Genomic DNA, 27,745 nt, shown 5'->3' on the forward strand with positions numbered 1-27,745 from the left:
CCTGACGATGACTCACCCATGCTCCCTCCACCTCCGCCTCTGCCTCCTGCACCCAATGTGTCTTGTCACTCAGGCCGAGCCATCAAACTGACAGAGAAAATATATGATGCTGTCAACACAGCTCCAGTCAAACGATTGACTCCAGCACCTCCCCAAGGATAGCCTGCACCCAAGTGAGTGCAAACACCCCCTGCACTAGAAGATTGTTCAGATGACTCAGATGAAGAGGCTGGGGACAACAACAAGAGGAAAATTACGAAAGAACCAAGGTGTTTGGAGACGAGGATCATGAGAACTGCAAACATAAGAAGAAAGAGGAGTGCAGCGGGGATTCGAAGGTAGTATTTACTCAGGAGAAGGGTCACATCAATCTGCACACCCAAGAATGTGAAGATGGCTGGTGGTGTGAGATATGCAGATACATTTTAACTTTAAACATTCAATACACACATAACTAATGTCAATTCAAGAGCCAATGGTGTACCCTCCAATCAATGCTTTTTAAAGGCAGTGTTTCGACTTGCCACACCCATATCGCTTGTAATGCCAAGTGTCACTTTCTAATATACCATGACCACTGCAATGAACAAGGCATCAAGATGCACGATTGGGCGATACCTTATAACTGCAAAGCAACTGATGGAGCACAGCAAACCTTAGATGCCTCTCTTACAGCTAAAATTCCTGAATTCACCAAGTCCAGTCTAATGGATCACATTGTTGAGCTGATCGTGTCTGAGGACGAGGTGAGTGATTTTTTCATGTAATCACAACTTAGGATGTTCATGCCATAGATAGGCATTCCAACTTGTCGACAAAGGACTGTTTTGTTGGCTGCTTCAATACCTCTGGCGCTCCCTTTCAGACAGAGATATTCCTCATCACACAAAAGCTCGTGATGAAATTCTTCAATGGGCGCAGCTTGCCGTCAAACATGTCAAGGAGAAGCTTAAGCATGTCGATGGCAAGATTTCAATCACATTTGACTCATGGACATCTGAACCTAGTGTACCTTTCCTCTCCATCACAGCACATTATATCGACTCCCCAGCTAGAAAACCTCAAGAGTGGGAATTAAAGACCGAGCAGCTTGCATTTACCATCATCAACAGCAATCACAGCAGGAGCAATATTGGAGGAATCCTCATCAAAAATATCAATAACTGTGGCATTCATACCAAGGTCAGATGGTTTACGGCTGACAATGCCACCAATAACGACATGGCAATTCAGACTGTAGCACTTGCTATTGACCCTTCCAGCAAGAAATGGATTGCTTCTGAGCACTATGTATGGTAAGTAATCTGTTTAATATTGTGATCTATCTATGTTGATGCTGGTCTATTCAGCTGTATGGAGCATCCCTTACATTTAGCTGCCAAACATTTTGTTGAGGAGGTAGCTCCTACACCACTAAGCGTGCTTCTCAAGAACATGGCCGATGAAGATGACAATGACAAAGTGACTGATTTCAATGTTGCTGACACCACAGGAAAAGCCCTCGCATTTGTTACATAGGTAAGTGTGTGTACCCTCATCTGACTAACTCTATTCAATGAACCCTTTATCTAAATACAGAAATTTTCCCAAGCACGTACCTTCTTCCAAAAGTGCTGTGTTGAGGTCAACCGAGCCAATGCTTGACCTTTTGAAGTGGATTTGCACCTGATGGGCCTCACTCTTTGGCATGTTGGAGCACACACTTAAGCTGTGCAAAGTCAGTTGGTTTCTATTACTGTCCCTGAACAATACAGTCATTGACCATCATTTGAGTTCAAAATTTTTGGATGTCTACCACAACACAACCTGACACAATGTCAAAAATTGCTTTCAGGGATGTCACAATAGATAGCTAATCTACTTTGAACAAAATTTTGAAGAACATCAAATGAGATGTTATTCCGCAATGAAAAGTGTGTAAATCTTGGTGTTATCGTACGTTCACCATCATTTGAGTTCACCCAAAAAGGCAGATTTATTCCCTAGTTGCGCAGATTAATCTTCTTCCTCATCAATGTGGGCAAGTGCCAGCTTTGGGAGTGGGGCCTCAAGTCTCCGAAGCTTCGGTTTGACATGTGTCATGTGTTGTCTCTCCAACTTTGCCTTTGCTCACTCTTCCTCCCTATCAGGAAATCTACAGATTACTTAATGATGACTTAATGATGGCTGAGAATGTTCTTGCAATGGACCAAGAGCAAATAAGCTAGAAATCATTAAGAAGAGCATTTCTTGAATAAATTAGATCCAAATTCTTAATGTTCAGCTTAAAGGTTTTTTGAAGCGCTACTTGCAAAAAATGATCCATTGATTCTCAGTATGATCCAAAGTAGCGGTTAAGAGGAATTACCAAGGGTATTAAAATGAGTGCAGGGCAAAAAAAAGCAGGGGAAGAATAACATTGATCATCCAGCGCAAGTTGTGGCCTTCATGTATTGCTGAGCTTGTTCAATTATGATTTTCATCTTGTCAGCGGGAACACGGTTGATGGCAGTCATGAACATTCGAGTGTCATACCCCCAGAGCAGCTCCAAAAAAATTTCATTCTCATCGATGATGGCGATCCATTCAGTTTCTCCAGCTGATGCCTTCCTCTTTCACGAAGGCTTCTTCATGCCCTTAGATGTGGTATTCTTTGTTTCAAAAGTCATCTCTTTACTTGCGAGAAGATGAAGGGCTCGTTTAACCTGCTGAATGTCAGAAGAATGTGTGAATTCAATAGAAGAATAAATACCGCCGCTGCAGCAAGGGAAAGTGCACTTCGGAGAACTGGCTCCTTGCTGTTAAGCTCCGGAACAGGCACACATCCTTGGGTGTAGTTGAGGTGTGCCGCAAAAGTCTGCAGGACGAACATTGACTGCCACATTCCTGACCATTCCTAAATAAACATAGATGTTGTCATCAGCAAAAATTACACCCAATGACAGCACATACCTTCTTGTTGTCAGATTCAACGTCCCAAAGAGAAATCTGTTGTCTGCCAGTCAAAATTTTGCAAAACCAACATGGCTATCCTCAGCTTCATAGAGCAGGTCAGCCACCATGAGACTTGTGATCATCATGATGGCAGCAGAACCAAATCCACCACACCATTCACTCAAGTGTTGCTTAGCCTACATTAAATAAGAGCGTCAGATACAAAAACACTGTATCAGTGAGACTTACCATGTAATAGACAGTGTCTCCTGGGACAATAGAGTGATCAATGAGCATGGGCTTTCCTGCGTAGATGACTTTCCAAGCCTTTGTGAGGATCAGAATAAGTGCATCATCCTCAATGAGCCATGGATGGACATCATCCCCACCGGCGGCGTGAGCGATAGTAGGAATCAGTAAGCCACACCATGCATTTCCATCCTGGCAACCAGTGGGAAGATCACTGTTCTTGTACTTCACCCTCAAGACTTCTTTGCTCATCTTCTCCGTGGCAGTTGCTTTCTTCTCCAAGGCATCCATCATCTCCTTCTTGACACACTTCTTCGGTGGGACATCCACATCATCAAATACTTCAACATTGGTCTGTAGAATAGTTAGTAGATATAACTGCAGACCAATTTGAGTCACCTTGCATACCTTTGATGTCACCTGTTTACTTCCCATAGCAGCAGGGCTTGCCTTAACACTGTCAACAACAATGACATCTCCTGATTCCATTTTGTCGTCACCCATGTCAGCATCCCCTTCGATGGATGAAGAGAAGGAGTGAGCAGACTGATATTGTGAAGGTGGAGGTGGGGTCAGTGAACCATTGCAAATGTCAACCACATCCTGTAGTAAGTAGTTAACAAAGGGAACCCCCGAAAAAAAACACAAACCATTGCTCCTAATACAGTATACAAACTACTTGGCTGTTTCTTCACACTCGCGAGGGCATGTGCCACTAAGTGTTCAGGCTCACCATCCTCATCTAGCAGAGATCCTACTACCTGGGCATCATCGCATCCAATCTCAGAGCTTTTGGGAGTCGCTGGGGCGGCAGTAGCACTGCTAAATGTTGTTACTTTGGTGAGTTGTGTAGGTCCTGGGATGCCCGATACACTGGTTGGATGATTTTTGCTCCTCGGCAAGTGAGACAATGTGCTGCTCGTCTTTGGATTCTGAACTCTGTGTGCCCACACTGAGACTGTGCCCCTATAAGTGCTCTTCAAGTCACTAGTCAAATTATTCAGCAAATTCCAGTAAAAAAGTGTGGGCTCAATTAGCAGCAACATCGTGGTAGAAGAGCAAGGTATGTATGTTGATGTATTCCCTTTTGGGCCAGAATCTGATACACATAAACTCAATGCCACCGTGATCCCATCAGTAACATTGTTATTGTTATCAGCATTAGCTGGTACTGCGGTGCCACAAACAGCCTCAACCGCATCATGGTGAGTTGTCTTCTGCACTTGTTTCTGCTTTTTCTGCATGTTTGCCTCACTACCATCACCCACCTCATCCAGAACCTCTTCCGCTGCTGCCTTTGCTGCAGCACCTCTTTTCAGTCCTGTGGCTGCCATATCCATGGTAATGGTTGCAGCGGCAGCCTTGCCAACAGGACAAGGACATGGTTTTCTTGCGGCGCTTACATTTTGCTCCTGGATGGCAAGTTTATCCTGGACAGCTGCAACTTTGGCAATGCCCTTGTGGGTCCTTGCCTCCTGGTCTTCCTTTTCTCTTTGGAGACAAGCATTGTCCTCTTGTACCTGGGCCAAGGTTCGTCTTTTTTGCTGTGCATCTATGACAACCTGAGTGACTTTTTTTGAAGCATTGGATGGATGTGTAGAGACCATGATCAGTGGCAGGAGTAAAGAAGAAAGCTGGTGAGCAGAGAGATGGACTCTTGGGCAGATGGGCGGAGGCAAAGAAGCAGTGAAGAAAGTTTGTTTTATGCTGATTTTAGACTATACGCCGTGTGAGCCCACTATTATGTACTTTGCTATATACTGACCCTTAGCTCACTTTAGTACCAGTCAGAACTTGATGCTGGCTACTAGTTCTCCCACACACCAAGTCCTCAAACTCATTTCACTGTGTGTCCTTGTCCTTGTGAGTACTTACATGCGTAGTTCTTATGTTGACATCTCATATGCTTGTAGGCAGTTTTGCTCACATCCTCGTATCCTGCATTATTTGGCGCTGTGTTCTTCTCGCTTTGGTTCACAATTTTACTCATTTTTACAGGTTATTCACTAAAATTTGAACTATAGTCATACTCAGTTTCTGACTTCCACACCAATGAAACAAGGATGCAAGACTTTCAATGTCAACTTGATACCTTGTCCGCACACTGGCTGCAACTGCTATTTCAAGAATCATTCAGGTCTCACACAGCACTGTCATGCAGTGCATGGTTTTTCGTTTAAGTTGCCTGAAAATGCACTCCAACACACTGAAAACATGCCCTCAAACACTGGAGAGACATTCATGCACAATGGCGAACCCAATTCAAATGATGGGGAGCCACTGCCCTCAAACACCAACTTCCAGATGGACCATGACAGTTTCCCAACAAACAGCAATGGTACTGTGGGTGACAATACAGCCCCAGATGTCAGTGGGGATGTGAATGAAGTCTACCGTGACTATCACCTTGAGCTTGATGGTATGTAGCTCAATTTTTATTTATTAATGACAATAATACATAGTCCTAATGCTCTCGAGCCGGTCATATTTGCAATGCAGCAGGCAATTTCATTCCCGCAGATACCATACCCCCTCCCTCAACATCAAAACAATCAGACGACTGGACACCTTACCATAGCCAAATGGAGTTCAAAACAGCAAATTTTTTGTACAACAAGGTCCAGATGTCTGCTGGTAACATCGATAAATTGATGCATTTGTGGGGCCTCAGTCTCACACAACACAAAGATGCCCCTCCTTTTGCAGACCATCAGGACCTATATTTGACTATCGATAAAACACTGATTGGAGATGTCACTTGGCAAAGTTTTTCAATGCAATACACTGCTGATGTGGATCCCACTAGCAATCCCACACCATGGATGAACGCAACATACACTACATGGTTCCGTGACCCACGTGCTATCATCCGCAACATGTTGGGCAATCCTGACTTCAAAAATGAGATGGATTATGCGCCATATTGTGAGTGGAAAGGCCAGGGTGATAGTGCAACTCGCCAATGGCACAATGTGATGTCGGGTGATTGGGCCTGGGACCAAATGGTTAGTTCGATGCTATGAACACTATTCCTTTCACTGACACTTTGTCAGGATGAGATTGCCAAAGATACGACCACACATGGATCAACATTTGTCCCAGTCATTCTCGGAAGCGACAAAATGACTGTCTCGGTGGCAACAGGACAAAATGACTACTATCCTCTGTATGCCTCGATCAGAAACATTCATAACAATGTCCAACGTGCTCACTGTAATGCTGTAGCCGTCATTGGCTTTTTGGCTATTCCAAAAAGTACAGATTTACTTTCTCTATGCTTCTCAATACTAACAAAGTCTTGTAGCGAACAAAAAAGCATTCAGATGATCCAAATTTCCAAAAATTCAAGAAGCAATTATTTCATTCTTCACTGTCAAGGATCTTATCATCGCTCAAGCCTGCTATGTCTGTCCCTGAGGTTGTTCAATTTGGGGATGGGCATTTTAGATGTGTAGTGTATGGTCTTGGTCCCTACATTGCTGATTATCCCAAACAACTTGTCCTCGGTTGTGTCGTTCAAAATTGGTGCGCAAAGTAAGTATTTTATTTATGTACCTAGTGTCTACTATGCTAACAGTAATACATTAGATGCTTCGCTTATCCTGACAATTTAGATAGCGGTGAGGGTGGGCTTCGTTCACGGGAAGTTGTAGATACCCTTTGTGATGAAGTTGACTCTGGAGTACTCTGGGATGAATGGGGAGTTATCAGCGATATAGTAGAGTGGAGTATTTCTACTGTTCAATAGTATCATTTTAACATATGTTCAGCCTTTCACCAATGACTTCCCTCATGCTGACATTCACCAGCTTCTTGCACTGGACATCCTGCATCAAGTCATCAAGGGAGCTTTTGAAGACCACCTCATGTTACGACTTGGATGGTATCTGTTGGCAACGCTCAAACAGAGCGTGTGTCGTCAACGGTCGAGGACGTCCTTGGGCTAGCCCAAGGTTAGGGGTCTTACTTGGCGAGGCTTCAGCAAGTAAGATTTGACGCCTATGTCCAAATCGGGTAGCTTATGTCAAGCGGATGCTAGACAATGAGCTGGATCTGCCAAGGCTTACGACACCCAAAGGTTAATCATAAGATCATCGTTAATTAGAAGGACGGAAGTCCGACTAGTTAACAGGGGCTTTGCTTTGTCGACGAAGTCGATAAGCAAAGATCGAGACTAAAGACTTATCCGCAATGAGCAGATAAGAAGATAGAATATAGACTGCTGGCTAGGCAGAAGGAATCTCTTCGATGTTCACTGTGACACGACTAACAGATAAATTTTGTATTACTAGAATACTGGGGGGGGGGGGAATGGAATGTGTTTGGATAGGTTCTGATATGGAGATAGCTTTTGGGCGAGGGCGCGCAGCGCTTTCTGGCCCCGAGGAGTGCACCTAAGAGAAAAGGGAGGTGAGCTGCGATTCCCAGATGTTTAGGAGTTCGTCGACACATCCAGCGAAACTCGTGGTTGTCTCGGATACCCCCGTTTTAGGAGACGGACGTGGAACACTCACAATGGTTTGCCTTTCGATCATTGCCAATGCTTAGCCCCCGTGAACTGGGGGTAAGGTGTAGCGGAGAAACTGGTCCTGTAAGGATGGGACAGCTTGCATGTAGGGCGCTAGGATTTGAGCGTGACGGCGAAGGTACTTGAGAAAAGTGTCGCTTGCCCAACGACCTTTGACTTTAATGACATCGAAAGGAATATTTCGAAGGAGGTATTCGAGGGTGGAACCTATGCGGATTCCATGTCCTTGTAATGGTTCCCGCCCTGCTGCTCTGGTTGCTGACGCTAATCTTTGCGTGAGTTTTGTTTTCGTTAGTGGTCTGTATGAGTCCTTGTGGCAATATGAAAACAGTGCGCTGTCGATGGGAGGGTCGTTAATGGCCATGTGGTTCAGAAAAGCTGCCTCTGGGTCTGAATGTCCTGATTGCTTGGCCCAGTGCACATCCTCTCCTTCTAACGAAGTTTTCGTGCAGGGCAAATGGAAATTCTTGGTAAGGAGGTTTTGTCGGTCGCGGACATCTGTCACGTTGGCAGGAGTTATGTGCAGGGTGGGGTTGAAAGCGTCTAGGCGTGGGACTGTGAATTCTCCCGCCCTCGCTGTAGCATAAAATGCGGTGGTGAGGCACGCAAAGACGGCGGCATCCACGGGGTTTGATAGATTGAGTTGCTCTCGAATGGCTATGATGAGTTCTATTGTGTACGGTTCACGTTTGCTGCGTCTGGCTGTCGCGGGGGTCATGGATAAGCTCGCTTTGAGGAGGGTGTTGATTTCCATGTCGTTTAGTTTCCACGCTACGCCGTGCAAGACATGCCACGTGCGGACGCCGTAGACATAGTTCGATATAGTCTTGCCGGAATAATGACCTGCCATGCAGGATATGAATGAGGAAATCAGGATGTGACTTGCGGGGGCTCTCTGGTCCTCTGGGATGCTTTTGCTGTCGCAGAAAACATGGAAGATGAGCAGCCCCGATCCATACGATTCGCGTGTTCCCTCCGCGTATCCGTGGATCATGACTTCTCGAATGCGCTCGATGTCGGAGGGGGTTAGAGGTAAGACCTGTCCCTGCGCGTCTCTTATTGAGCGCGGGGATGTGGGCTGCCACAGGTATAGCCTGTCCTTAGCTGGGCAATGCAGACGTAGTGGTGATGGCATTGGGCTTATGTCGCTGTTATAGGAAGGTTTGTGACGCTTGGAGGAGTTCCTCCCCTCTTCGTTCGAGTTCGCGATTGACAAGTGCACGGCGTTTGTACTCGTTGTCTCCGAGTTTTTCGACCATTGTCGGAAACGGTTGGTACATGCTGGGTGCGCTAGCCCCGTGGAAGGTGCGGTGATTGAGTTCGTTGGTGGGTATGTTGGAAATGAACACTTGCAATTCCCTTGGGATTGGGATTTGGGGGAGCATGTCAGATGCGGGGGGATATATTCCCCGTGACGGGCCGTCAGCGGGGTTATCTTTACTCGGGACGTATCGAGTAAGGATTGTACACTTGGCATTGGCAGCGAGCGTGTGGATCCGCTTGAAGACTTCATTGCAAGCTCGACTTCTACTGCACCCCTTCCACCATCCTTCAACAATGCCTCTGTTGTCGCCATAGACTTTGAAATGAGTTCCGGGGGGAGCAACCGCGATGGTGGTCCGAACGAGGAGCTTGAACCCAACGCTCTCTGCCCAGCCGATGTCGCGCCCATCCCTTTTCCAACCAGGTACGAGTTTCCACGCTCGCCATCTCCCGCTGATGACGATTCCGATTCCGTGACCAGAGCTAGCGTCCGAATAGGCAAGGGGGTCATGGAGGATGCAGGGTCCTGGTATTGGGCAGGCGATAAGGCTGGGACTGAGGGTTGTTTTCCACCACTCAATGTCTTCTGGGGTGCTACGAGGGGGGGTTCGTGGTGTGTGCGGGCGGTCTTCAAATATGCCCAGCATGCTTTCCAAGCTGGTGAGGTAAGCTCGTCCCATTGGGACCACGAGGCAGGCGTGCAACAACTTGCCGTGCAGTTTTTGTACCTCATGGAGGGTGTGAGTCCGCTTGGATTGCCACACGGCGATAGCCTTGAGGTATTTCATCTGCTTGTGGCTTGATAATGCCACGGTACGTTTGGTAAGGTCCCAAACGAGTCCGGTGAAAAGTGGCTCGCTGCTGAAAGGGTGGTCTTTCGATATTTTCCATATGATCCCCAGTAGATAAGAATAAAAATCAATGTCGTCGAAGCAGTATGAGAACTGAGCATCCTCGAATGACCGTGGGGATCGTGAGGATAAATCTTGAAGGGGGAACAGCATGTCTTCATCGAATTCTTCGACACTGCCATCTGGTCTGGTGGCCCCCTTATACCATATGCGGCCTCCATCAGTGATGGGCCCTCCGTTCTTCTTGATTTCATTTGCGGCACGTACTGTTACGACTTGGATGGAATCTGTTGGCGACGCTCAAACAGAGCTTGTGTCGTCAACGGTCTGTGGACGTCCTTGGGCTAGCCCAAGGTTAGGGGTCGTACTTGGCGTGTCTTCGGCAAGTACGATTTGACGCCTATGTCCAAATCGGGTAGCTTATGTCACGCGCGTGCGAGACGATAAGCTATATCGGCCTAGGCTTTACGACACCCGAAGGTTAATCGTAAGGATCGTCGTTAATTAGAAGGACAGAAGTCCGACTAGTTAACAGGGGCTTTGCTCGTCGACGAAGTCGATGAGTAAAGGTCGAGACTATAGGCTTATCCGCGAAGAGCAGATAAGAAGATAGAATATAGACTGCTGGCGAAGCAGAAGGATCACTCTGGTGAGAGTAGGAGGTCAAGAACCAAGTAGATTCAAGTTAGGGAATATGGTACATGGTAGCGAGTTTATATAGAGGACAGGGGACGTATTAGTGGATGATAACTCATACTACCGGGAGAGGCAATTGGTAAAGGGTAAGACCATAATAGGAAGGCACGTTCGATCTAGGTAGAACGTGCTGGATAAGAAAGTGAGTCAAAGATCAGAATGAGAAGTGAAACACGCAGGGGCACGATCGTGCAACTGCGGATCTAAGTATAAGTCGCATGTGCGACTGCGCACCGAGTCAGAGATCAAGAAAGGAAAATAGGGCAAAGGGGATGCATCATGCATCGTGTCATAGGTTACCGTCCAGACGGTAAGGGTCAGGGGACTGTCCGCAGGATCAGTCAGGTGGTGAAACGGAGCATGGGTATGCTTCGTCAGCGAAAGGATCCGGCCAAATGTACTGGCTTTGCTGAAGTGACAGGTAGAGGGCGAAAGGGAATGCGAGGATGACGAGGATGACAAGGGTAAGGTCGGGGTAAGGGTATGATGCGAGGGCTGATACGAGGAGGATCAGGAGAAAAATAGTAGGTGCCCAAGCGTCTAGATGTTCTTGTAACACGTACGCGATGTCTATTGTATTCTTCCAGGTACTCTTTCCTAATACGTAAAAACAGGTGGTCATCGACCCATTTTGAAATGGGTCCGATGCCCTTGCCTCGTAGGATGTCAGATCCTGCATCGGCCACATTTCCGTAAATTCCTGCGGAGGGGCCGAATCCAAAGCACAGGGCTGTATCGATTGCAAATGTGTCGTCCCCCGGTAAGCGTATGGCCAGGCCAGGCCACTGCGAGTGGTGGAGAGGAATTGTTCTGTATGCCTCTGCCACGTCTCGCACGGCTCCTTGCGAGCCGGGAGGTAGGCTCCAGATTGCTTGGCAAATGGTGGGAAAAGTTCTGTATGTACATGGGAATAAGTCGGAGTCGACTCTGGAATTAATTGATCTAATGGAAGGTAATGGGCGAATCGGGAAAAAGAGGTTTTGAACCAGGCGGAATTCGCCTGGTTTGCCTGGTTTGGGAACCAGGGACAAGGGGGCTGTCTGGAATTCGCCGCCGACGGACTTAAGTTCTTCAGCGCTAAAAGGGCCGATGAAACGACCTTTGGAAAATTCACATTCCACAATGTTCCAGAACGCAGCCACGTTCTCGTTAATGGTGGGGCTATTGGCGGGGGCATATGTACATGTAATTGGAGGGATTCCTCCGGAAAAACCGCTGACCATGCATCTAGGTATAGATGGGTATCTACTAAGGAGGTTTGTCTCTTTGAGGAGACGTTGCCACTTGCTGGCCTTGTACGGGGTGCACGCCTCATGCTTTCTCGACTCGAGAACATTTCTGCGCGCCGTGGTCTTTGCCTCCACAACCTGAGCATTTGTGGGATGATTCGTGGTTTCAGGCTGCGCAGCTCTCGGGGCGCTGCCATTTGTAGCAGAGTGGGAGACCTTGAGGGTTGACAATTCGACTGTCTTGCGTTCGACGGCAATGGGTGTTGGATCCGTCCCAGAGGTTGCTGGCGTTGCAGTGACGAATGTCGTGTGCGAAGCGGCCCAAACAGACAGCGCAGGCTGAATGGCCACGTGAGCCTGCGCCACGAGAAAAACCCTCTCGACGGTTCTTGTCGCGGGTGTTGTCTGGTGAGGATGATCTGCCCTTCTGGGCTTCTCCCCTGCGGATGGGCGAATGTGAACGTGAGTTACGGTTCCGTTGGTTGTTGCCTCGCATGTCGCGATAGCTCGACTTCCGGAAGCTGCTCTGGTAGGCGGGTGCATCTTTGTTCGAAGGCTGTGTGATGGACAGGTGCGTCGTCCACGTGAGCATGTGTGCAGGCGTCCGTGGGATTGACGTCGCAGGCATCCGCGTGAGCATGTGTGCGGGCGTCCGCGGGATTAACGTCACAGGCATCCGCGGGAGTGACATCGCAGGCATCCACATACGTGGGTTGTAGGTGAGTACGAGAACATTGTATGGGTAAAGAGGGTTATATGGTTAGTTGATGCTTTGGATGAGGGGGGTGCGAAACGCACCATGGCCAGGGTTCGGGATCGTACTTTATCCCATAATTCTTCGCTAATTGTGCGTAGAAGGGTCTCGTTCAGGTTTCCGATGTTGAAGCCTTCGTCTCGCTTTAAACAGTCATGCCAGTCGTGACGTACCCTCGAGGCGTAGTTGAGGATCACCATGTCTCCGATGTCGCTGTGGTTGCGAACCGCGTGGTTTTCGAGGCACCAGTAGAAAAGCGAGAGAGCGTCGATGTGGGTTTGGGGCCACTTGGCCTGGCTGATTTGCACGAGGAACATGTTCTTCGCTCGTAGGAAAACCAAGAACGGCAGGTCGTGATCTGCTAGTGCTGCCTTCGAGGCTTGAAGGCTGACACTGGACGAATGGTGAGCTGGTCGTCCACCTTGGTTAGACCGTAGTCGTCCGCGACGGATCTCGAAGTCTTGAGGGCTTCCTTGCATCCGTCAGGGGAGAAGTACCACAACTCTACGTATTCAAAGTTAGTGAGCTTTTGAACTGCGTATTGGGAGGGACGGGGAGCCAGGAAGTCTCCTACTGTTGAGGCTTCCTTGAATCCGTTCATTTTCGGTTTCTTCTTCTCTGCCTCTGCGCGCTCCCTCTGCGCTTCCGCCTCCTGTAGGGCGTGCTCTGCTTCTTCTTGCGCTACGCGAGCTCTCTCAGCGTTGGCGACTGCAAGTGCCTCGTTCTCTTGCTGTTGTTCCCATGCGAGTACTCTCTCTTTGTGTCCTGCGTTCCAGGTGTCTACTAAACGGTCTATGACTTCTTGCTCTGTTTGACCTGTGGCTGCTATTAAGTCGGTGCATATGCCGGCGTAAAGTGCGCCCGCGAATTCTGGGCATGTTTCGGTTGTTGGGTCAACCATGATAGATAATGTGTGGGTATGGGGTGAATTGGTTTTGTTTAAAGGTTCTTAGGTGTGGTTTTTGTTCTTAGAAAAAAGAAATACGAGGAGGAGAGTGAACTACACAGCGACGAACGATGGTCGCAGCACGGGAACAAGAAGCGGTGCCGTGCCTTCCGTTCGATCGAAGACCTTACTCTATTCTTTCTCTCGTGCCTCGTTACATAATAGAGTCCCAAACTCTGGTGAGAGTAGGAGGTCAAGAACCAAGTAGATTCAAGTTAAGGAATATGGTACATGGTAGCGAGTTTATATAGAGGACAGGAAGCGTATTAGTGGGTGATAACTCGTACTACCAGAAGAGGGAACTGGTAAAGGGTAAGACCATAAAAGGAAGGCACGTTCGGGGCGATACACGAATGATCCTGAACGTGCAGATAAGAAAGTGAGTCAGAGGTCAAAATAAGAAGTGAAACGCACAGGGGCGCGACCGTGCAACTGCGGAGCTAAATATAAGTAACATGTGCGACTGCGCACCAAGTCATAGATCTAGAAAGGGAACTGGACATAGGGGACGCAGCATGCATCGTATCATAGATTACCGTCCAGACGGTAAGGGGACTGTCCACAGGATCAGTCAGTAGGTGGAACGGATCATGGGTATGCTTCGTCATCAAAAGGATCCGGCCAGATGTACTGGCTCTGCTGCAGCGACAGGTAGAGGGCGAAGGGGAATGCGAGGATGACCAGTATGACGAGAGTGAGGTCGGGATAAGGGTGTGATGCTAGGGCTGATACTAGGAGGATAAGGAGAAAAATGGTAGGGGCCCAAGCATCAAGGTGTTCTTGTAACACCTCATGGCATGGGTCGAGAAGTACCTCGAAAAAGAGCATGGAAAGACTCGTGCAAAGGCAATTTTGGATGATATTTATCATTGGTGAGTTTTAGTGTTTTTTTTGAATTTTAATTTCTTATCTCTCATGCAGAATTGCTGCAGCTCTGCCTTTCGCAGGACTTCGTCGATTTCCACAAGGATGTGGATTCTCTCAATGGACAGGCGACGACTCCAAGGCCCTCATGAAAGTTTATCTCTCTGCAATCGAGGAACATGTCCCCCAAGATATTATCCGGTGTTTTTGGGCCTTCCTCAAATTTTGTTACATTGTGCGACAAGACATCATCACAGAGGACACCCTTGTACAGCTTTCTGACTGTCTTGAACACTTTCATCGTTATCAGCAAATTTTTCAAGATACTGGTATTCGATTCGATGGATTCTCACTGCCACATCAGCATGCACTGTGTCATTATTCGATGCTCATCTGTTTGTTTGGTGTTCCGAATGGAATATGCTCCTCAATAACCGAATCCAAACACATCAAGGCTGTCAAGGAGCCAATGTTCCCCTCAGTGCATGTCCAAGGTTTGAGGGCTGTATTAAAATATTTAACTCGGCCACAGCCAGTTTTTATGCACCAAGTGACCCAAGTGGTGTTGGTGGAATGCAGTGTGAATACATTCGTGCGGCACCATCATGGCGTCAAGGCCCCACACATAACAACACTGTCTTTGTCAATACTGCCAGCAAGGATGGGATCAATGGGATGGAAGTCTGTTGTGTCTTGTGTTTCTTTTCATTCCAGCACAGTCAAAAGACGTTCCCCTACGCCCTCGTCCACTGGTTCAAGCTGTTACAAGAACATCTTGATGCTTGGGCCCCTACTATTTTTCTCCTGATCCTCCTCGTATCAGCCCTCACATCACACCCTTACCCCGACCTTACTCTCGTCATACTGGTCATCCTCGCATTCCCCTTCGCCCTCTACCTGTCGCTGCAGCAGAGCCAGTACATCTGGCCGGATCCTTTTGCTGACGAAGCATACCCATGCTCCGTTCCACCTCCTGACTGATCCTGTGGACAGTCCCCTTACCATCTGGATGGTAACCTATGATACGACGCATGCCGCGTCCCCTATGCCCAGTTCCCTTTCTAGATCTATGACTTGGTGCGCAGTCGCACATGTTACTTATATTTAGCTCCGCAGCTGCACGGTTGTGCCCCTGCACGTTTCACTTCTTATTTCGATCTTTGACTCACTTTCTTATCTGCACGTTCAGGATCACCCGTGTATCACCTCGAACGTGCCTTCCTTTTATGGTCTTACCCTTCACCGGTTCCCTCTTCTGGTAGTACGAGTTATCACCCACTAATATGCTTCCTGTCCTCTATATAAACTTGCTACCATGTACCATATTCCTTAACTTGAATCTACTTGGTTCTTGACCTCCTACTCTCACCAGAGTGATCCTTTCTGCCTAGCCAGCAGTCTATATTCTATCCTCTTATCTGCTCATCGCGGATAAGTCTTTAGTCTCGATCTTTACTCATCGACTTCGTCAACGAGCAAAGCCCCTGTTAACTAGTCGGACTTCCGTCCTTCTAATTAACGACGATCTTACGATTAACCTTCAGGTGTCGTAAGCCTTGGCCGATATAACTTATTGTCTAGCACCTGCTTGACATAAGCTACCCGATTTGGACATAGGTGTCAAATCTTACTTGCTGAAGCCTCGCCAAGTAAGACCCCTAACCTTGGGCTAGCCCATGGACGTCCTCGACCGTTGACGACACACGCTCTGTTTGAGCGTCGCCAACAGATACCATCCAAGTTGTAACACAAGCTCATTGCAAATGAGCCAAATTCAGACACCGGCATGTGGATGGTACGACCTTCTTTCCATGCAGACTCAAGTCGAGAGCTCTCTATCATTCATGTTGATTCCATCATTCGTGCATGTCACCTCTTGCCAATTTTTGACTCTGATTTTGCTCTGGAGAACCTTACTCTTCACAATGCTTTAGACATATGGCCCAATTTCTATGTTAATAGATTTGTAGATCATCACACATTTGAAATAGCATATTGAGCTCCAATTTTTGTCACACCTTTGTGTCTTAGCAGCTCCTTAATGACAATGTGATGACGATCCTTGCTGTTACGACTTGGATGGTATCTGTTGGCGACGCTCAAACAGAGCGTGTGTCGTCAACGGTCGAGGACATCCTTGGGCTAGCCCAAGGTTAGGGGTCTTACTTGGCGAGGCTTCGGCAAGTAAGATTTGACGCCTATGTCCAAATCAGGTAGCTTATGTCAAGCGGGTGCGAGACGATAAGCTATATCGGCCAAGGCTTACGACACCCGAAGATTAATCGCAAGATCGTTGTTAATTAGAAGGACAGAAGTCCGACTAGTTAACAGGGGCTTTGCTCGTCAACGAAGTCGATGAGTAAAGATCGAGACTATGGGCTTATCCGTGAAGAGCAGATAAGAAGATAGAATATAGACTGCTGGCGAGGCAGAAAGGATCACTCTGGTGAGAGTAGGAGGTCAAGAACCAAGTAGATTCAAGTTAGGGAATATATTACATGGTAGCGAGTTTATATAGAGGACAGGAAGCGTATTAGTGGGTGATAACTCGTACTACCAAGAGAAGTAATCGGTAAAGGGTATGACCATAAAAGGAAGGCACGTTCGAGGTGAGACACGGGTGAGTCCTGAATGTGCGGATAAGAAAGTGAGTCAAAGATCAGAATAAGAAGTGAAACGCGCAGGGGCACAATCGTGCAACTGCGGAGTTAAGTATAGGTCGCATGTGCGACTGCGCACCGAGTCAGAGATCAAGACAGGGAAAAGGGCAAAGGGGATGCGTCATGCATCATATCATAGGTTACCGTCCGGACGGTAAGGGCAAGGGGACTGTCCACAGGATCAGTCAGGTGGTGGAACGGAGCAAGGGTATGCTTCGTCAGCGAACGGATCCGGCCAAATGTACTGGCTCTGCTGAAGCGACAGGTAGAGAGCGAAAGGGAATGCAAGGATGACAAGGATGACAAGGGTGAGGTCGGGGTAAGGGTATGATGCGAGGGCTGATACCAGAAGGATGAGGAGAAAAATGGTAGGGGCCCAAGCGTCTAGATGTTCTTGTAACACTTGCAAGGACATCAAGTCTGCATCAAGCAAAATTGATGTTCTTACATTTAGCTTAGTCCTCTTAGTCTACTTAATACGAACCTCCGATATTTTAAGGAACATTAAGTAACATGTAGATTTCCTGATGCCACTACCTCAACTCCTCCTTATATTCTTGCCTGCGCACTTCATTTCTCTCCAGCCACTTTGCATCCTCCTCTTTCCATGCTTTCATCAAACTCGCTCACTCATCTCTCTCTTGCTGACAGCTTTCTGTGCATGCTTGGCCATCTCGAGGGGTGAGTAAAGGTCGATGGACTGAACAGCAGACTCATGGATTGCCACTGTGTTACTACTGTACTTGACAGACATGCATGAAGTACACCTGTATTGAAGCTCAACACAATGATCCTCAATCATGTTCGTGTTTATTGGATCTCACTTATTTTGCTTCGGTGATGCTGATAAGATACTATTGAGAAACTCTGCACTGGCAACATTCTGGCAACACACACACTCATCAGCTCCCTTGCGGAATAGAACAGTGATGTGCTTGAAGGTTGTTTGCAGGTATTTCTTCAATTTACAAATACAATGGTAGTTGTTTTGCTTTCAGGGACACATAATAGTGAAAATTTCGCAACAAAACATACCATCGCACATTTGTTCGAGGTCTTTTATACTTATCATTACTGCCAATATGTAGTTAAGTTATCATGAGTTTGTGCTGGTCAGCAAACTTGACTTATCCTCACAGCGTCACACGTCAGTCACATCACGTGAGGTGGGCTGTTTTCTACCTTAACCAATAACCTCCTGCATCTCGGCGCCATATTTACTTCAGTGAAATCTATATGACATATTAAATGTTTTCGAATGGTTGCACGGAGTGTCCGGAGGCCAAGCCCCGACGCTACGGCGTAGAGAGCGCAGATGAAAACGTCCAGGCACGCAAGCGCGGGAACTTACCACCTCATTCGCATTCTATGGGTGTCCTGGCCTCAGACTGGTAACAAAAGCGTTAAGTAATAATTGGTGACGCTCAGGCCAGACGAGCGGATCAGAAGGCATGAGAGGCCAGGCCAGGGTTCGAGTGGTATTGTTAAAAGAAACCGAGTATTACGATGTCACCAAAGAAAGGGAAACCAATACTCAGTAATGATGTTTTGTCGGCGGATTGGCGCTATAGAAGCACTTACCTTACTAGGAAGGTTCTGAGAAGTAGAAGGCTCGGAATACGGTAGAGCACCTCTGGCTCCCCTTTGCAGTGCTCCATTTCCTTCCGGTGCAAAGTTAAGTATGACATTGACATCCTGTGAGTTTGAATCTAATCAATCTCAATCACAACAGCAACGAATTTCACTCCTTTATGTTTGTTTGGGGTGCTGGATTTTGCACAAATGCTTGTCTATCAGGTTCGCAAGCTCGCACACTTTCATCCTCGAACATCATGACTATAGTCTTAAATGATCCCAGTACATGGCCATGGATCGGTTTCGATCGTTTTTACAGCTATTGTATAGGTTTGTGGATGTCCAGTCGGCTGATGTCCCAATCTAACTCCGAGTCGTGCCGTGGTTTCGTAGTTGCCGCCTCTGCTGGGGTGATGTACGATTGGGGTGAGCAACCTAGTATGAGAAACCCAAGATACTGAGTGCTACTCACCGTATTTTTAGTATTGACTTTCGAACAAGAGGTACGTTCATATTCATGACCAGAGCAAAAATCTCACTAAGAATGGGTCCATAGGTGGAACTGATCTGGGTGAGCAAAGTGCCGCACTAGAAGAGCAGTTTGAAAATATAATCAATTCGCAACAGAGGCAACGCTGGTCCCCTATAACCGTTTTGTTTCTCAGTGTATGTGCCTTGTATTAAAATCGTTTGTCGGCAAGGTCGTGCTGACATGAAAATATCCTAGGTGCGCTATCTTGGAATATCATATGCTGTGTAAGTTTCATCGACTGTGTGATTGGTGTCGTGCTCATCAACCTTGTTTCATAATCAGCGCTAGCATGTTTAGTATGTCTCCTCATAGTACATCGCGTTTGTTTCGAAGTTCTGACAGGCTACATGCAGTGTATGTTCCGACGGTCCCAACGACAGATACAGTAAGTATTTCACAATGATGCATGCCATTCCCGTCTAATCACCTGCACTCCCATATAGGGGTAAGTGAGATTCTTGACCATCTTGTTGGTTCAAAATAATGACTGTCACAGCTGTGAGTTAGTTCGAGTGTTTGACCCCCTGATGCTAACCGCCGACATTGCTTACTGGATTTGTCAGGCTTTATTTTGGTCATTTTAATGAATTGGATTGATATCGTCGCAAATGCATTGCTGGGCGGTGAGTAAATACCTTGGTGATCTCGAGGTAACTGAAACTTTATGCAAGTGATCATGCTCATTCGCCTATACGCCATGTATGGACGATCCAGAAAAGTGTTGATACCTCTTGCTGTCTTCTTGGTTGCTGGCAACATGTTCATCGGAGTGGCTGTGGCAACAACAATAGCAATGAGGGATTTTTCACAGGGTGTGTCTAATTGTGGCTCAAAGACTTCAGTGCATCAGGCTCATTAACAAATACCAGAGGAGCTCATTCTTTCCGGTACTCATCAATGCACAGGACATTTCAATGGTTATTACTTACATCTGGATTCCGTATCTTGGATATTCGGCACTTCATGGGAGGTCATCGCACTGTTTCTCGCAGTTTGGATCGCTGTACTACACTTCTGTGAACTGCGACAGCGTTCTGGAGACGGAATTATGAACGACTGCTTCACGGTGTTGATAAAAACTCACCTGGTCTACTTTGCGAGGTGAGCTCATAGGTGAACGCGCGTCCCTTTTTCTGCTGACGTTCCGGCCGTGCTAGCGTCGTTGGTGTTTCATGCCTCGGTCTCGGTGATAATTTTTCGAAAGCTTTAGTGGTATGCCGATCTGTTATTGACCTCTGGATGCGAACACGGTTCATCATTCATACAGAATGAATATTCCCTGGGGACACAGATATATCAGGGGCTTTTTGTGATGTTCCGTTTTGTGCAGATGTTCGTGTTAGGACCACGCCTGGTCCTTGGCGTTCGAGAATATCATGCCAAGCTCCTGAATGACTCCAATACAGCAACCGGCATGACTTCAATTGCTTTCCAGGAGCCCGTGCATATTTCAACCAGGAGTAGTGTGTAACGGGAGAATCTAATTTCAATTCGAAGTTTCGTTGTGGTATTTATCTGAAGTATTATTAGTCTCTTGTATGTAGACTATGTAAACAATAGGAAGATGTAGTCGTTTGGTCGTCTCGAACTGGTAATCGTGCATGAATACTGCTTAAATCAGGAAGACGCCGTGTAAGCCTGACAGCTTACTACGCATTGCAGTAATGCTCATTGCTGATTGGGTACCGCGCCCTGTTGTCAGCTATTTGGTACGATGACGGCTCATCCCTATATATATCATGTCTGTTACTCACTTTTATACCGCCGTGACAATCATACGCCTGTCTACGTTATAGTCTGTCTGTTAGTGTTCGCCGTCTACGTGACGGTGTTTCCACGCCCCCGTTTTTGGCACTCGTTCCTTTACACCTATAGATATAAACCCCACAGAACGCCAGGCCAAACCTCCCAATGCGGCGGATTATGATATACTGCAACTGCGAGGTTCGCTAATTTTGTCGATCAATATCGTTTGTTCTGGTCGTCGATAGATATACATGGGAGACAGAAGATTTTAGCGAATGCGGAATCAATTAACATTCCCGCTTCCGTTTCCCCTTCGCACTACTTGGCCAAGAAAGTACGAGATCCTTCGATCTCTTCGGGGTGCTTTGTGCTTCAGTCTGAGCTTCCATAATGACATTTCTGCTCAGACAAAAGTCAATATGTGCATTGAGCCCTTTGTTGTCAGTCTCCAACAGCTTTCCGCATATAGGGCAGTCCTGATGCCGAACACGATCCCCTTGTCTAGCGCTCATTGGCTTTGACGTGGTTGCCGAGAACGGTGAATCGCTTGGCATAGTCCGTGAGGGTCCTGGAGCTGACACTGGTGGTCGTGTTCGTCGTTCATGATGTGGAGGATTTGAATTATGAGAGATGTGAGTCTGGTCCTCATCATCAAGAGCATCGAAACCCCGTCCTTCTACGTGTTCTTCTTCTTCATAGAACCCTGGCATTGAGTCATGATCTTCTCCAGCGTTATGTTCCTCGTCGTTGCAATCGTCCGCATTGCTAGCTAGTCTCGGTCTCTTTCTTGGCGATGAATTCGCAGGTTCAAAGAACTGGAACAGTCCAGAATCTGATTCTAACGATAGATATAATAAAGCATACCCGCTTAATCCCTCCTGCTGGCTCCGGAGCATGCAGGTCTTTCAGCTTGGTGACTCGCAAGCCAATTAGTCGGAGTGTGAGAGGCAACTCAGGGAGTAATAATTCTTTTCCGATCTGATTTATCTCGAAGTGAGCCTTATAGATGGGGTTCTCGGTCCTTCACTCACTGCAAAAAGGTCTTCCTTCTTCGAGCTGACCCAACGGTCAAATGACTTTGCTCGTGTAAAGACTATGAAACGTGAGCAAGAAATGATATGTCTAAATGTGACGCAATGACTTACCTTGGAATGTGTCCAACTTGAACTTGAGGGTCACCGTTTTCCCAGTCCAGCCCTCTCTGACCATGTCGTCCCCGAGTTCCCCCGCCACCTCATCCAATTTTCTCAGGATCTGTGTCTTGTTACTTAGAGCGCGAAAGGTCCTAAATAGTTGTCACGGCGCAGATCTGACGAAAGGGACATGACGCTTGCCTTTCTGCACCAATGCTTTTCCTCTCTTCTCGTTGAATAGGTTGTACAACATTGGATGCGACGCCGAGATATGTTCTCAGTAGGAATACGAGGCCAAACTGCTTGTCCATTAATTGCAGCGTCGCTCTATGTTTGAATATATCACCACATGTCTATGCAAAATCAGTGCATGTTCAATGCAGAATTATGAGTACTAACCTTAATGCCTAGAGCCTCAAGAAGACGCTCGTTGACACGTCCTACCCCGGGCACCTTGCGGATTGAGAGATCGTACATAAAAGCTTTGATAGAAGTGCAGTCGAACGGCAGATGATACTGGCCATTCGGCTTGTTCTGTGGCAGAATTCAGCGCTGATACCTAGTTTCTCAACGTTCTTAAAACCTTGTCTGAGCATATCTAGAAAGCACAAAAGTTCGATCAGAAAAAAAAACCAAAATAAGTTCTTGAACGACCTTTGCTAGCATCTGGGGACCGTAAGCTATGGCATCGTTGAAAAGAAAAAACAATGCGCACCTTGTTCGGAGCGATCCCAGCGCTTACTGTCAACGATGTCTCCCTGAAGACTGTGTCACGGATTTCTTGTACGCAGGTATTCGCATCTACCATGTGTTCCTCGCAATATTTTGTGATGCTGAGTAAACAGACTATTAGCACCGACACGCTCAGATATAGTTGTCATGACAGACTTCAAGTACCCTTCATCGCATCCGGCCGCGAGCATAGTAGGATCATATCTCTCGAAAATGTCCATGACCGTATCAGACATTTCTGAATAACGTTCGAAATTAGATTTCAGGAGAATGAGGTCGGGGCAGAGCTTCTTGGCGACGAATGCTAAAAGGACTGCAGTGAGAATGATATAATGAGATACAGCAAAATTAGACGGACTCGCCATCCCGGAGCGCACGCCGAATTTACGCGCCTCGTAGGAAGCGGTAGAGAGCACCCCGCCTCCAACCTAAGGAGATATAGCTCACGATACAATGCGGTACTAATATGACATTGGAAGCTCACGGCAAATGGCTTTCCTTGCAGCGATGGGTCATCAAGTAGCTCAACGCTGCAGTAAAATGCATCCATGTCAACATGTACCACGATTTGACTCAAATCGCGTTGCGATTCGAGTTTTTCGAGCTATAACGTGGCTTGTCTCAATAGTCTCCCTGAGCTTTAATTGCTGCTCACGAGGTGGTCAATGTTTTTCTCAATTGGACCTGGTAAGGCATCGAATCCAACTTTCACTTGAGGTGGATTGATTCACGCACGTATATCGACGCCCTGCAGGGCTTCGTCACGTTGCTTCAAAATTCTGGCAATGCGTTCCGATAATTCCTTGTCTTTGAGCTTTTCATTCTGAAGTTCTTTCTGAGTGATGTGCCAGGGGATGACTCGAACGACATGGACTTACCTCATAGAACTTGGAGCCCTTCGAAGCCTCGGCAATTATGCGATTAATCGCAGTCTGATCATGAGTGAGGCTACGAACTGTCAAATGTCTTTTGAAGGTGCAAGTATTATTTGGAGGTGACAAACCCGGCTTTCGTGGAGGAGGGACCAGCTAATCGTTTGAGTAGACTGACGGAGTCTTGAGATGGTTTAAGTGGTTTTTCTGGCTCCATAACACGTCGAGTTAGAGAAATAGACAACAAGTTCGCGTTCGCCGTGTGGTTCTGTTCAGTGTTAGGTGCCACTGTAAGGTTCAGTTATTGTTGTGGCTATGTAGCTCCTGAGAAGCATTACGCGATAAACAATCATTCACAGGTCGGCGCTGCCAACACGGCGGTGTTCTCTTGACTTGAGCTAGGCTTGCCGAGTAGAACGATTGATGCATATATGCCTCATGACCAGTTTGAGACGATCAAGGGAACGACTACATGTAGCCCTACTCAATCTTATTTCGTGACGGATTCAGAAGCAACACGTTCGGCACGCTCATAGCGGCGCTTGAAATCAGTTAAGCGAGAGCGCAGAGTCTCGACTATGCTTACTGCGCAGACGTCGCTACTACCATGGCAGATAGTTCCCCGCACGCCATAACGTTCCACGAAGCACTTCTGCCCCGTCGACTGATCGTACACGGGTAGCACACTTTCTGGGGTGTTGTGATGACCGTGTGCACTTTCTTGCTAGTCCATCAGCTGAGATGTCGAGCACTAAGTACTTTTCGGTTGCTGAACGGACTCTAAGTTAGTAACCTTGATAAACGTTCGACGTTCATTGACTGGCAGAACACTGCTTTTTATTCCAGTGTAACGAAATTCTTTCATATTTATATCTCACGTTATATCGTGGTATCTTCTGCATCAGTCCTCTGGCGCGTGAATCAATTACAATCACCATCTACCACAGTGCCCTGCCATTTTCTCCCGCATCAAATTTACGTGGCCTGCAGTGATATCTGCTCATTTTTTGTGGTGAGTACTGTAATCACCGCTACTCACATTAATTCACTCCCTGTTATGATCCAACTCAACACACAAGGTATCAAGTTGCGAACTAGCCAGGTATATTAGGCAAGGTCAAGTTAGAGAATACATGAAGTATCTACAGGTCTTATATACGAGTATTGAAGCGGAGCTACAATGTAAACGTCCAATAGGAATAATCATAGAGAAGTTGTACGGTAGAAGGTCGTGGAATGTGATGGAATGTTCTGTGATACGTGAAGGTGTGAAGTGTGCATATGTGAAGTGTGAAGGTGTGAAATGGTGAAAAGTGCCAGTGTGAAAGGTGACACTGTGACAAAGTGAAGTGGAGGGTAGGAAACTGTAACATTACCCCCTTTCTAAACTCTGTTCTCCTGAACAACTAATTCAGCCAGCCATCTACTGAGAAATTAGGTAGGAAAAAGTCCAAAGTATCGTAAAAAATAAATTTCTATGATAAGTCCATGTCCGAGTAGGAGTCGCCATTCTTCTTCATCTGCGATACGTCGTTAGACACTCCTCTCTTGAATCATCAATCATGGCTCTTCCGCCATGTCCTTATGGTGCTCCTTCAGAGCCTATTCTATATATCTCTTTACCTCCATTCTAACCATCTGTTAAGATAGCATCTTTCCCACAAGATGGAACGAAAGATAAAAACTCCATTAGAGTTTCTAGAAGTCATAAAAAAATTTCTGGTTTTTTCTGGTGTTTTTGTCGTATGTTCGTATTTTTCAAAGTCTGAAATCTGGGTTTCAATTTGTATCACCGGTTTTCTTCTGGGTCCTGGGTCAATTTGTCATCGGTTTTCTTCTGGTCCTTAAGTTCAATTTCCTTCCTCGTAGTTTTATTCTACTTTAAGATCAATTTAATTACTAGTTTTCTTCTAGTTCAGGATAGGTCCCGTCATTGGGCGCCTATGGTCAATTTGTCCCACGGTTTTATTCCACTGTCCTTTCCCGTTCTGTCGTCTGGATATGTCTAATCTAGGGCTCAGAGGTGTATCTTTCAACACATGTCCTTCGACTTCGCTCAGGGATCTTTTCTTGACTTTCTACTGATCAGACTTTACTGTTTTTTGTCGGTTTTCTTCTCCGGTTTTCATCAACTAGGCATTACAACACCATCTTCGAGCGGGTGCAACCTATAGACTTCAGGTTGTTTGTTCATCGGTTGTCTCCAGTTCACGGTAATTGGTAAAGCAGTTTGCTCTCTGCTCGCACGTTGTCTTCTTAGATAGATGATCTATAGATGAACACCTACAAAATCAAATATCTCCACAGTCAGTGATTCAGACAAATACCAATGACTGATAATGTGGTCGTTTGTGGGTGGCCTGTCAGTATATCCAAGCTACGGTCAGACAAAGGTACTCTATGATATCAGTATAGAAACACTAGTCAACCCAGCGGTATGGTATTGACTAAAAGAAACAAGAAACAGAAACAAAACTAAGACTAAGCACAATCACTGGTGCTAAACAGAAATGATAACTAAAACTAGGCACAATCAATGGTGCTATATTCTAAACTTACTGTGAAACAGTCGTGCGAAGATGTATTGGTCACTCCCACAGCGCAAACAGGTAGGATCAAAGGTCAAGACTTGTCAAAAGCTTCCGTAGAACTCTTAGCCTAATATTGAATCTGCTGCCAAGGAACTCATGATGAGTATTAAACAGAATCAGAAACGGACGTCCTTGGATTTCAATACCAAGTCCCCTATTCAATAGCTAAAGCCTATCTGACAAATAACAATCCTGGCTCAGTATACTACTCAGATGTGTGAGGTCAAGTGGACAATAATCAACTTCTGAAGTCTCCCCACTAAGCTACTCTGAGCCTTTAGCGGATGTAGAGACAACACGAAGAATCCAAAGATAAGGCTCGAATGTATTCGCTACAATCAAAAGTACGTTAGTATCAGCAGCAAGAAACAAACACTCAGAATATATTCGCTAAAATCTATAACACGTTAGTGACACGACAATAAACGAGCACTCAGACTGTTAGCTTTCAATGGGTAGAGAGAGTGAAACAGATCCCAAGCTAAAGAAATAGATAGAGTGAAACAGAACCCAGCTAGTGAAACAGAGATAAGGAAATAGATCCCAAACTAAAAGAAATAGATCCCAATCTTAAAAGAAATAGATCCCAATCCTAGAGAAACAGAGATAGAGAGATAGAAACAGAGACACGTGCACACAAACACAAACACTCAGAAAAACAAGAGACTTCTCAAAACAAATAACTAGGCCTTGCAGGTTGTTGAGCATAGTGAGCTCAATGGCTCCTACTGTCTCATCAATGTACCTGACAATGTCGAACAACTCTTCGTGGTTGTTGCTGATGCTGATCACACACAAACCTCACTCGCAATTTTATTAAGGGTGACTCTGGGAGTCTGATTGATTGCATTTCAGGCCAAACGGAGGTCCTTATATAGACAAATCTATGTGGCTGTGCTAATTTACTCCCACATACCTAGGTATATTCAATTTTTGTTTTCTCACATATCTAGATATACTACATTATTTGTCATAGATCATAATACCCGTGTGAATCGTACATAGGTGAACATGATTGGTCAGGCTTAGTCATAGATCAGCTGACTGTGGTAAGAGAACATGGTTTACATAATATGTTGAAACTTGTTTGTATTTGGTGTTATTTAGAGACATAGCATATGTCATAAAGCAAAACCAGGTAACACATGTATTTAAAGTTTCCTGGAAGTTCCCGCAAACAAACATACGCGGAAAGTATTTTTCATGGAAGCTTCAGATGCATGAGAATCTAGCTGAGTCATCTTCGAGCCAAATAACACAAAATTCATTCCATGCAAAATTCCCGAAAAATATCCACTAACACCACATGGTCATGCACCGGACCAGTTTGGTGCAGGTCAACGTCATGCTAGACTTTGATAACCCAGGTCCTATACTGGGTTCGATTTTCTTAACTCAGATCGTAGACTGAGGTTCTTATGTAATCCTACGTTTTGTTGACCTGGGCTGCTACCGGGGTTCTTATGTCATTCTTCGTTTTGTTAACCCGGCCCGATACCGGGGTTCTTATGTCATTCTTCGTTTTGTTAACCCGGCCCAATACCGGGGTTCTTATGTTGTCATCTAAGTACAGTGACTAATGTAGGGCGCCAACTGCTACTTTTCATAATC

At 46.3% G+C, this 27,745-nt stretch overlaps 6 protein-coding genes across 6 annotated transcripts; 3 read left to right on the plus strand and 3 right to left on the minus strand.

The window, feature by feature from the left end:
* Nucleotides 1-2,594: 2,594 nt before the first annotated feature.
* EDB93DRAFT_1248603 (uncharacterized protein) lies at nucleotides 2,595-4,769 on the minus strand (the record flags this gene model as incomplete). Its single annotated transcript, XM_041452738.1, has 7 exons — nucleotides 2,595-2,684; nucleotides 2,732-2,875; nucleotides 2,932-2,967; nucleotides 3,003-3,110; nucleotides 3,163-3,516; nucleotides 3,571-3,765; nucleotides 3,813-4,769. The coding sequence occupies 7 exons, from the start codon at nucleotides 4,767-4,769 to the stop codon at nucleotides 2,595-2,597; spliced, it is 1,884 nt and encodes a 627-aa protein (XP_041309557.1).
* Nucleotides 4,770-5,376: 607 nt separating this feature from the next.
* Nucleotides 5,377-7,109, plus strand: EDB93DRAFT_1248604 (uncharacterized protein; the record flags this gene model as incomplete). Its single annotated transcript, XM_041452739.1, has 6 exons — nucleotides 5,377-5,581; nucleotides 5,662-6,167; nucleotides 6,216-6,417; nucleotides 6,486-6,696; nucleotides 6,751-6,880; nucleotides 6,933-7,109. The coding sequence occupies 6 exons, from the start codon at nucleotides 5,377-5,379 to the stop codon at nucleotides 7,107-7,109; spliced, it is 1,431 nt and encodes a 476-aa protein (XP_041309558.1).
* Nucleotides 7,110-12,778: 5,669 nt separating this feature from the next.
* Nucleotides 12,779-13,542, minus strand: EDB93DRAFT_1327216 (uncharacterized protein). The gene has a single exon (XM_041455079.1). It carries the CDS (start codon nucleotides 13,382-13,384, stop codon nucleotides 12,845-12,847), a length of 540 nt encoding a protein of 179 aa, XP_041309559.1. The 5' UTR covers nucleotides 13,385-13,542; the 3' UTR covers nucleotides 12,779-12,844.
* Nucleotides 13,543-14,255: 713 nt separating this feature from the next.
* On the plus strand, nucleotides 14,256-15,274 carry EDB93DRAFT_1248609 (uncharacterized protein; the record flags this gene model as incomplete). Its single annotated transcript, XM_041452740.1, has 3 exons — nucleotides 14,256-14,301; nucleotides 14,362-14,787; nucleotides 14,826-15,274. The coding sequence occupies 3 exons, from the start codon at nucleotides 14,256-14,258 to the stop codon at nucleotides 15,272-15,274; spliced, it is 921 nt and encodes a 306-aa protein (XP_041309560.1).
* A 3,328-nt stretch (nucleotides 15,275-18,602) lies between these two features.
* EDB93DRAFT_1327217 (uncharacterized protein) lies at nucleotides 18,603-20,531 on the plus strand (the record flags this gene model as incomplete). The annotated part of the gene is made up of 14 exons (XM_041455080.1): nucleotides 18,603-18,750; nucleotides 18,812-18,858; nucleotides 18,922-18,954; nucleotides 19,012-19,031; nucleotides 19,085-19,099; nucleotides 19,156-19,194; nucleotides 19,256-19,284; nucleotides 19,343-19,356; nucleotides 19,414-19,449; nucleotides 19,624-19,683; nucleotides 19,732-19,872; nucleotides 19,930-20,161; nucleotides 20,218-20,272; nucleotides 20,328-20,531. The coding sequence occupies exons 1-14, from the start codon at nucleotides 18,635-18,637 to the stop codon at nucleotides 20,529-20,531; spliced, it is 1,041 nt and encodes a 346-aa protein (XP_041309561.1). The 5' UTR covers nucleotides 18,603-18,634.
* Nucleotides 20,532-20,653: 122 nt separating this feature from the next.
* EDB93DRAFT_1270563 (IMS-domain-containing protein) lies at nucleotides 20,654-23,727 on the minus strand (the record flags this gene model as incomplete). The annotated part of the gene is made up of 15 exons (XM_041454318.1): nucleotides 20,654-21,621; nucleotides 21,671-21,784; nucleotides 21,838-21,899; nucleotides 21,952-22,091; nucleotides 22,135-22,292; nucleotides 22,339-22,473; nucleotides 22,523-22,537; nucleotides 22,646-22,772; nucleotides 22,828-22,975; nucleotides 23,030-23,099; nucleotides 23,156-23,275; nucleotides 23,327-23,355; nucleotides 23,407-23,494; nucleotides 23,550-23,619; nucleotides 23,675-23,727. Coding segments are annotated over 15 exons (1,857 nt in total), but the record flags the coding sequence as incomplete, so codon positions are not given.
* Nucleotides 23,728-27,745: the final 4,018 nt, after the last annotated feature.

This window comes from Suillus bovinus (genome assembly GCF_016758785.1).
Source record: "Suillus bovinus strain UH-Sbo-P2 chromosome Unknown EDB93scaffold_15, whole genome shotgun sequence".
Classification (NCBI taxonomy): Eukaryota; Fungi; Basidiomycota; class Agaricomycetes; order Boletales; family Suillaceae; genus Suillus; species Suillus bovinus.

Coding starts and splice junctions, on each gene's coding strand:
- EDB93DRAFT_1327216 (XM_041455079.1), bottom strand. CDS start 13,384: ATGGTTGACCCAACAACCGAAACATGCCCAGAATTCGCGGGCGCACTT.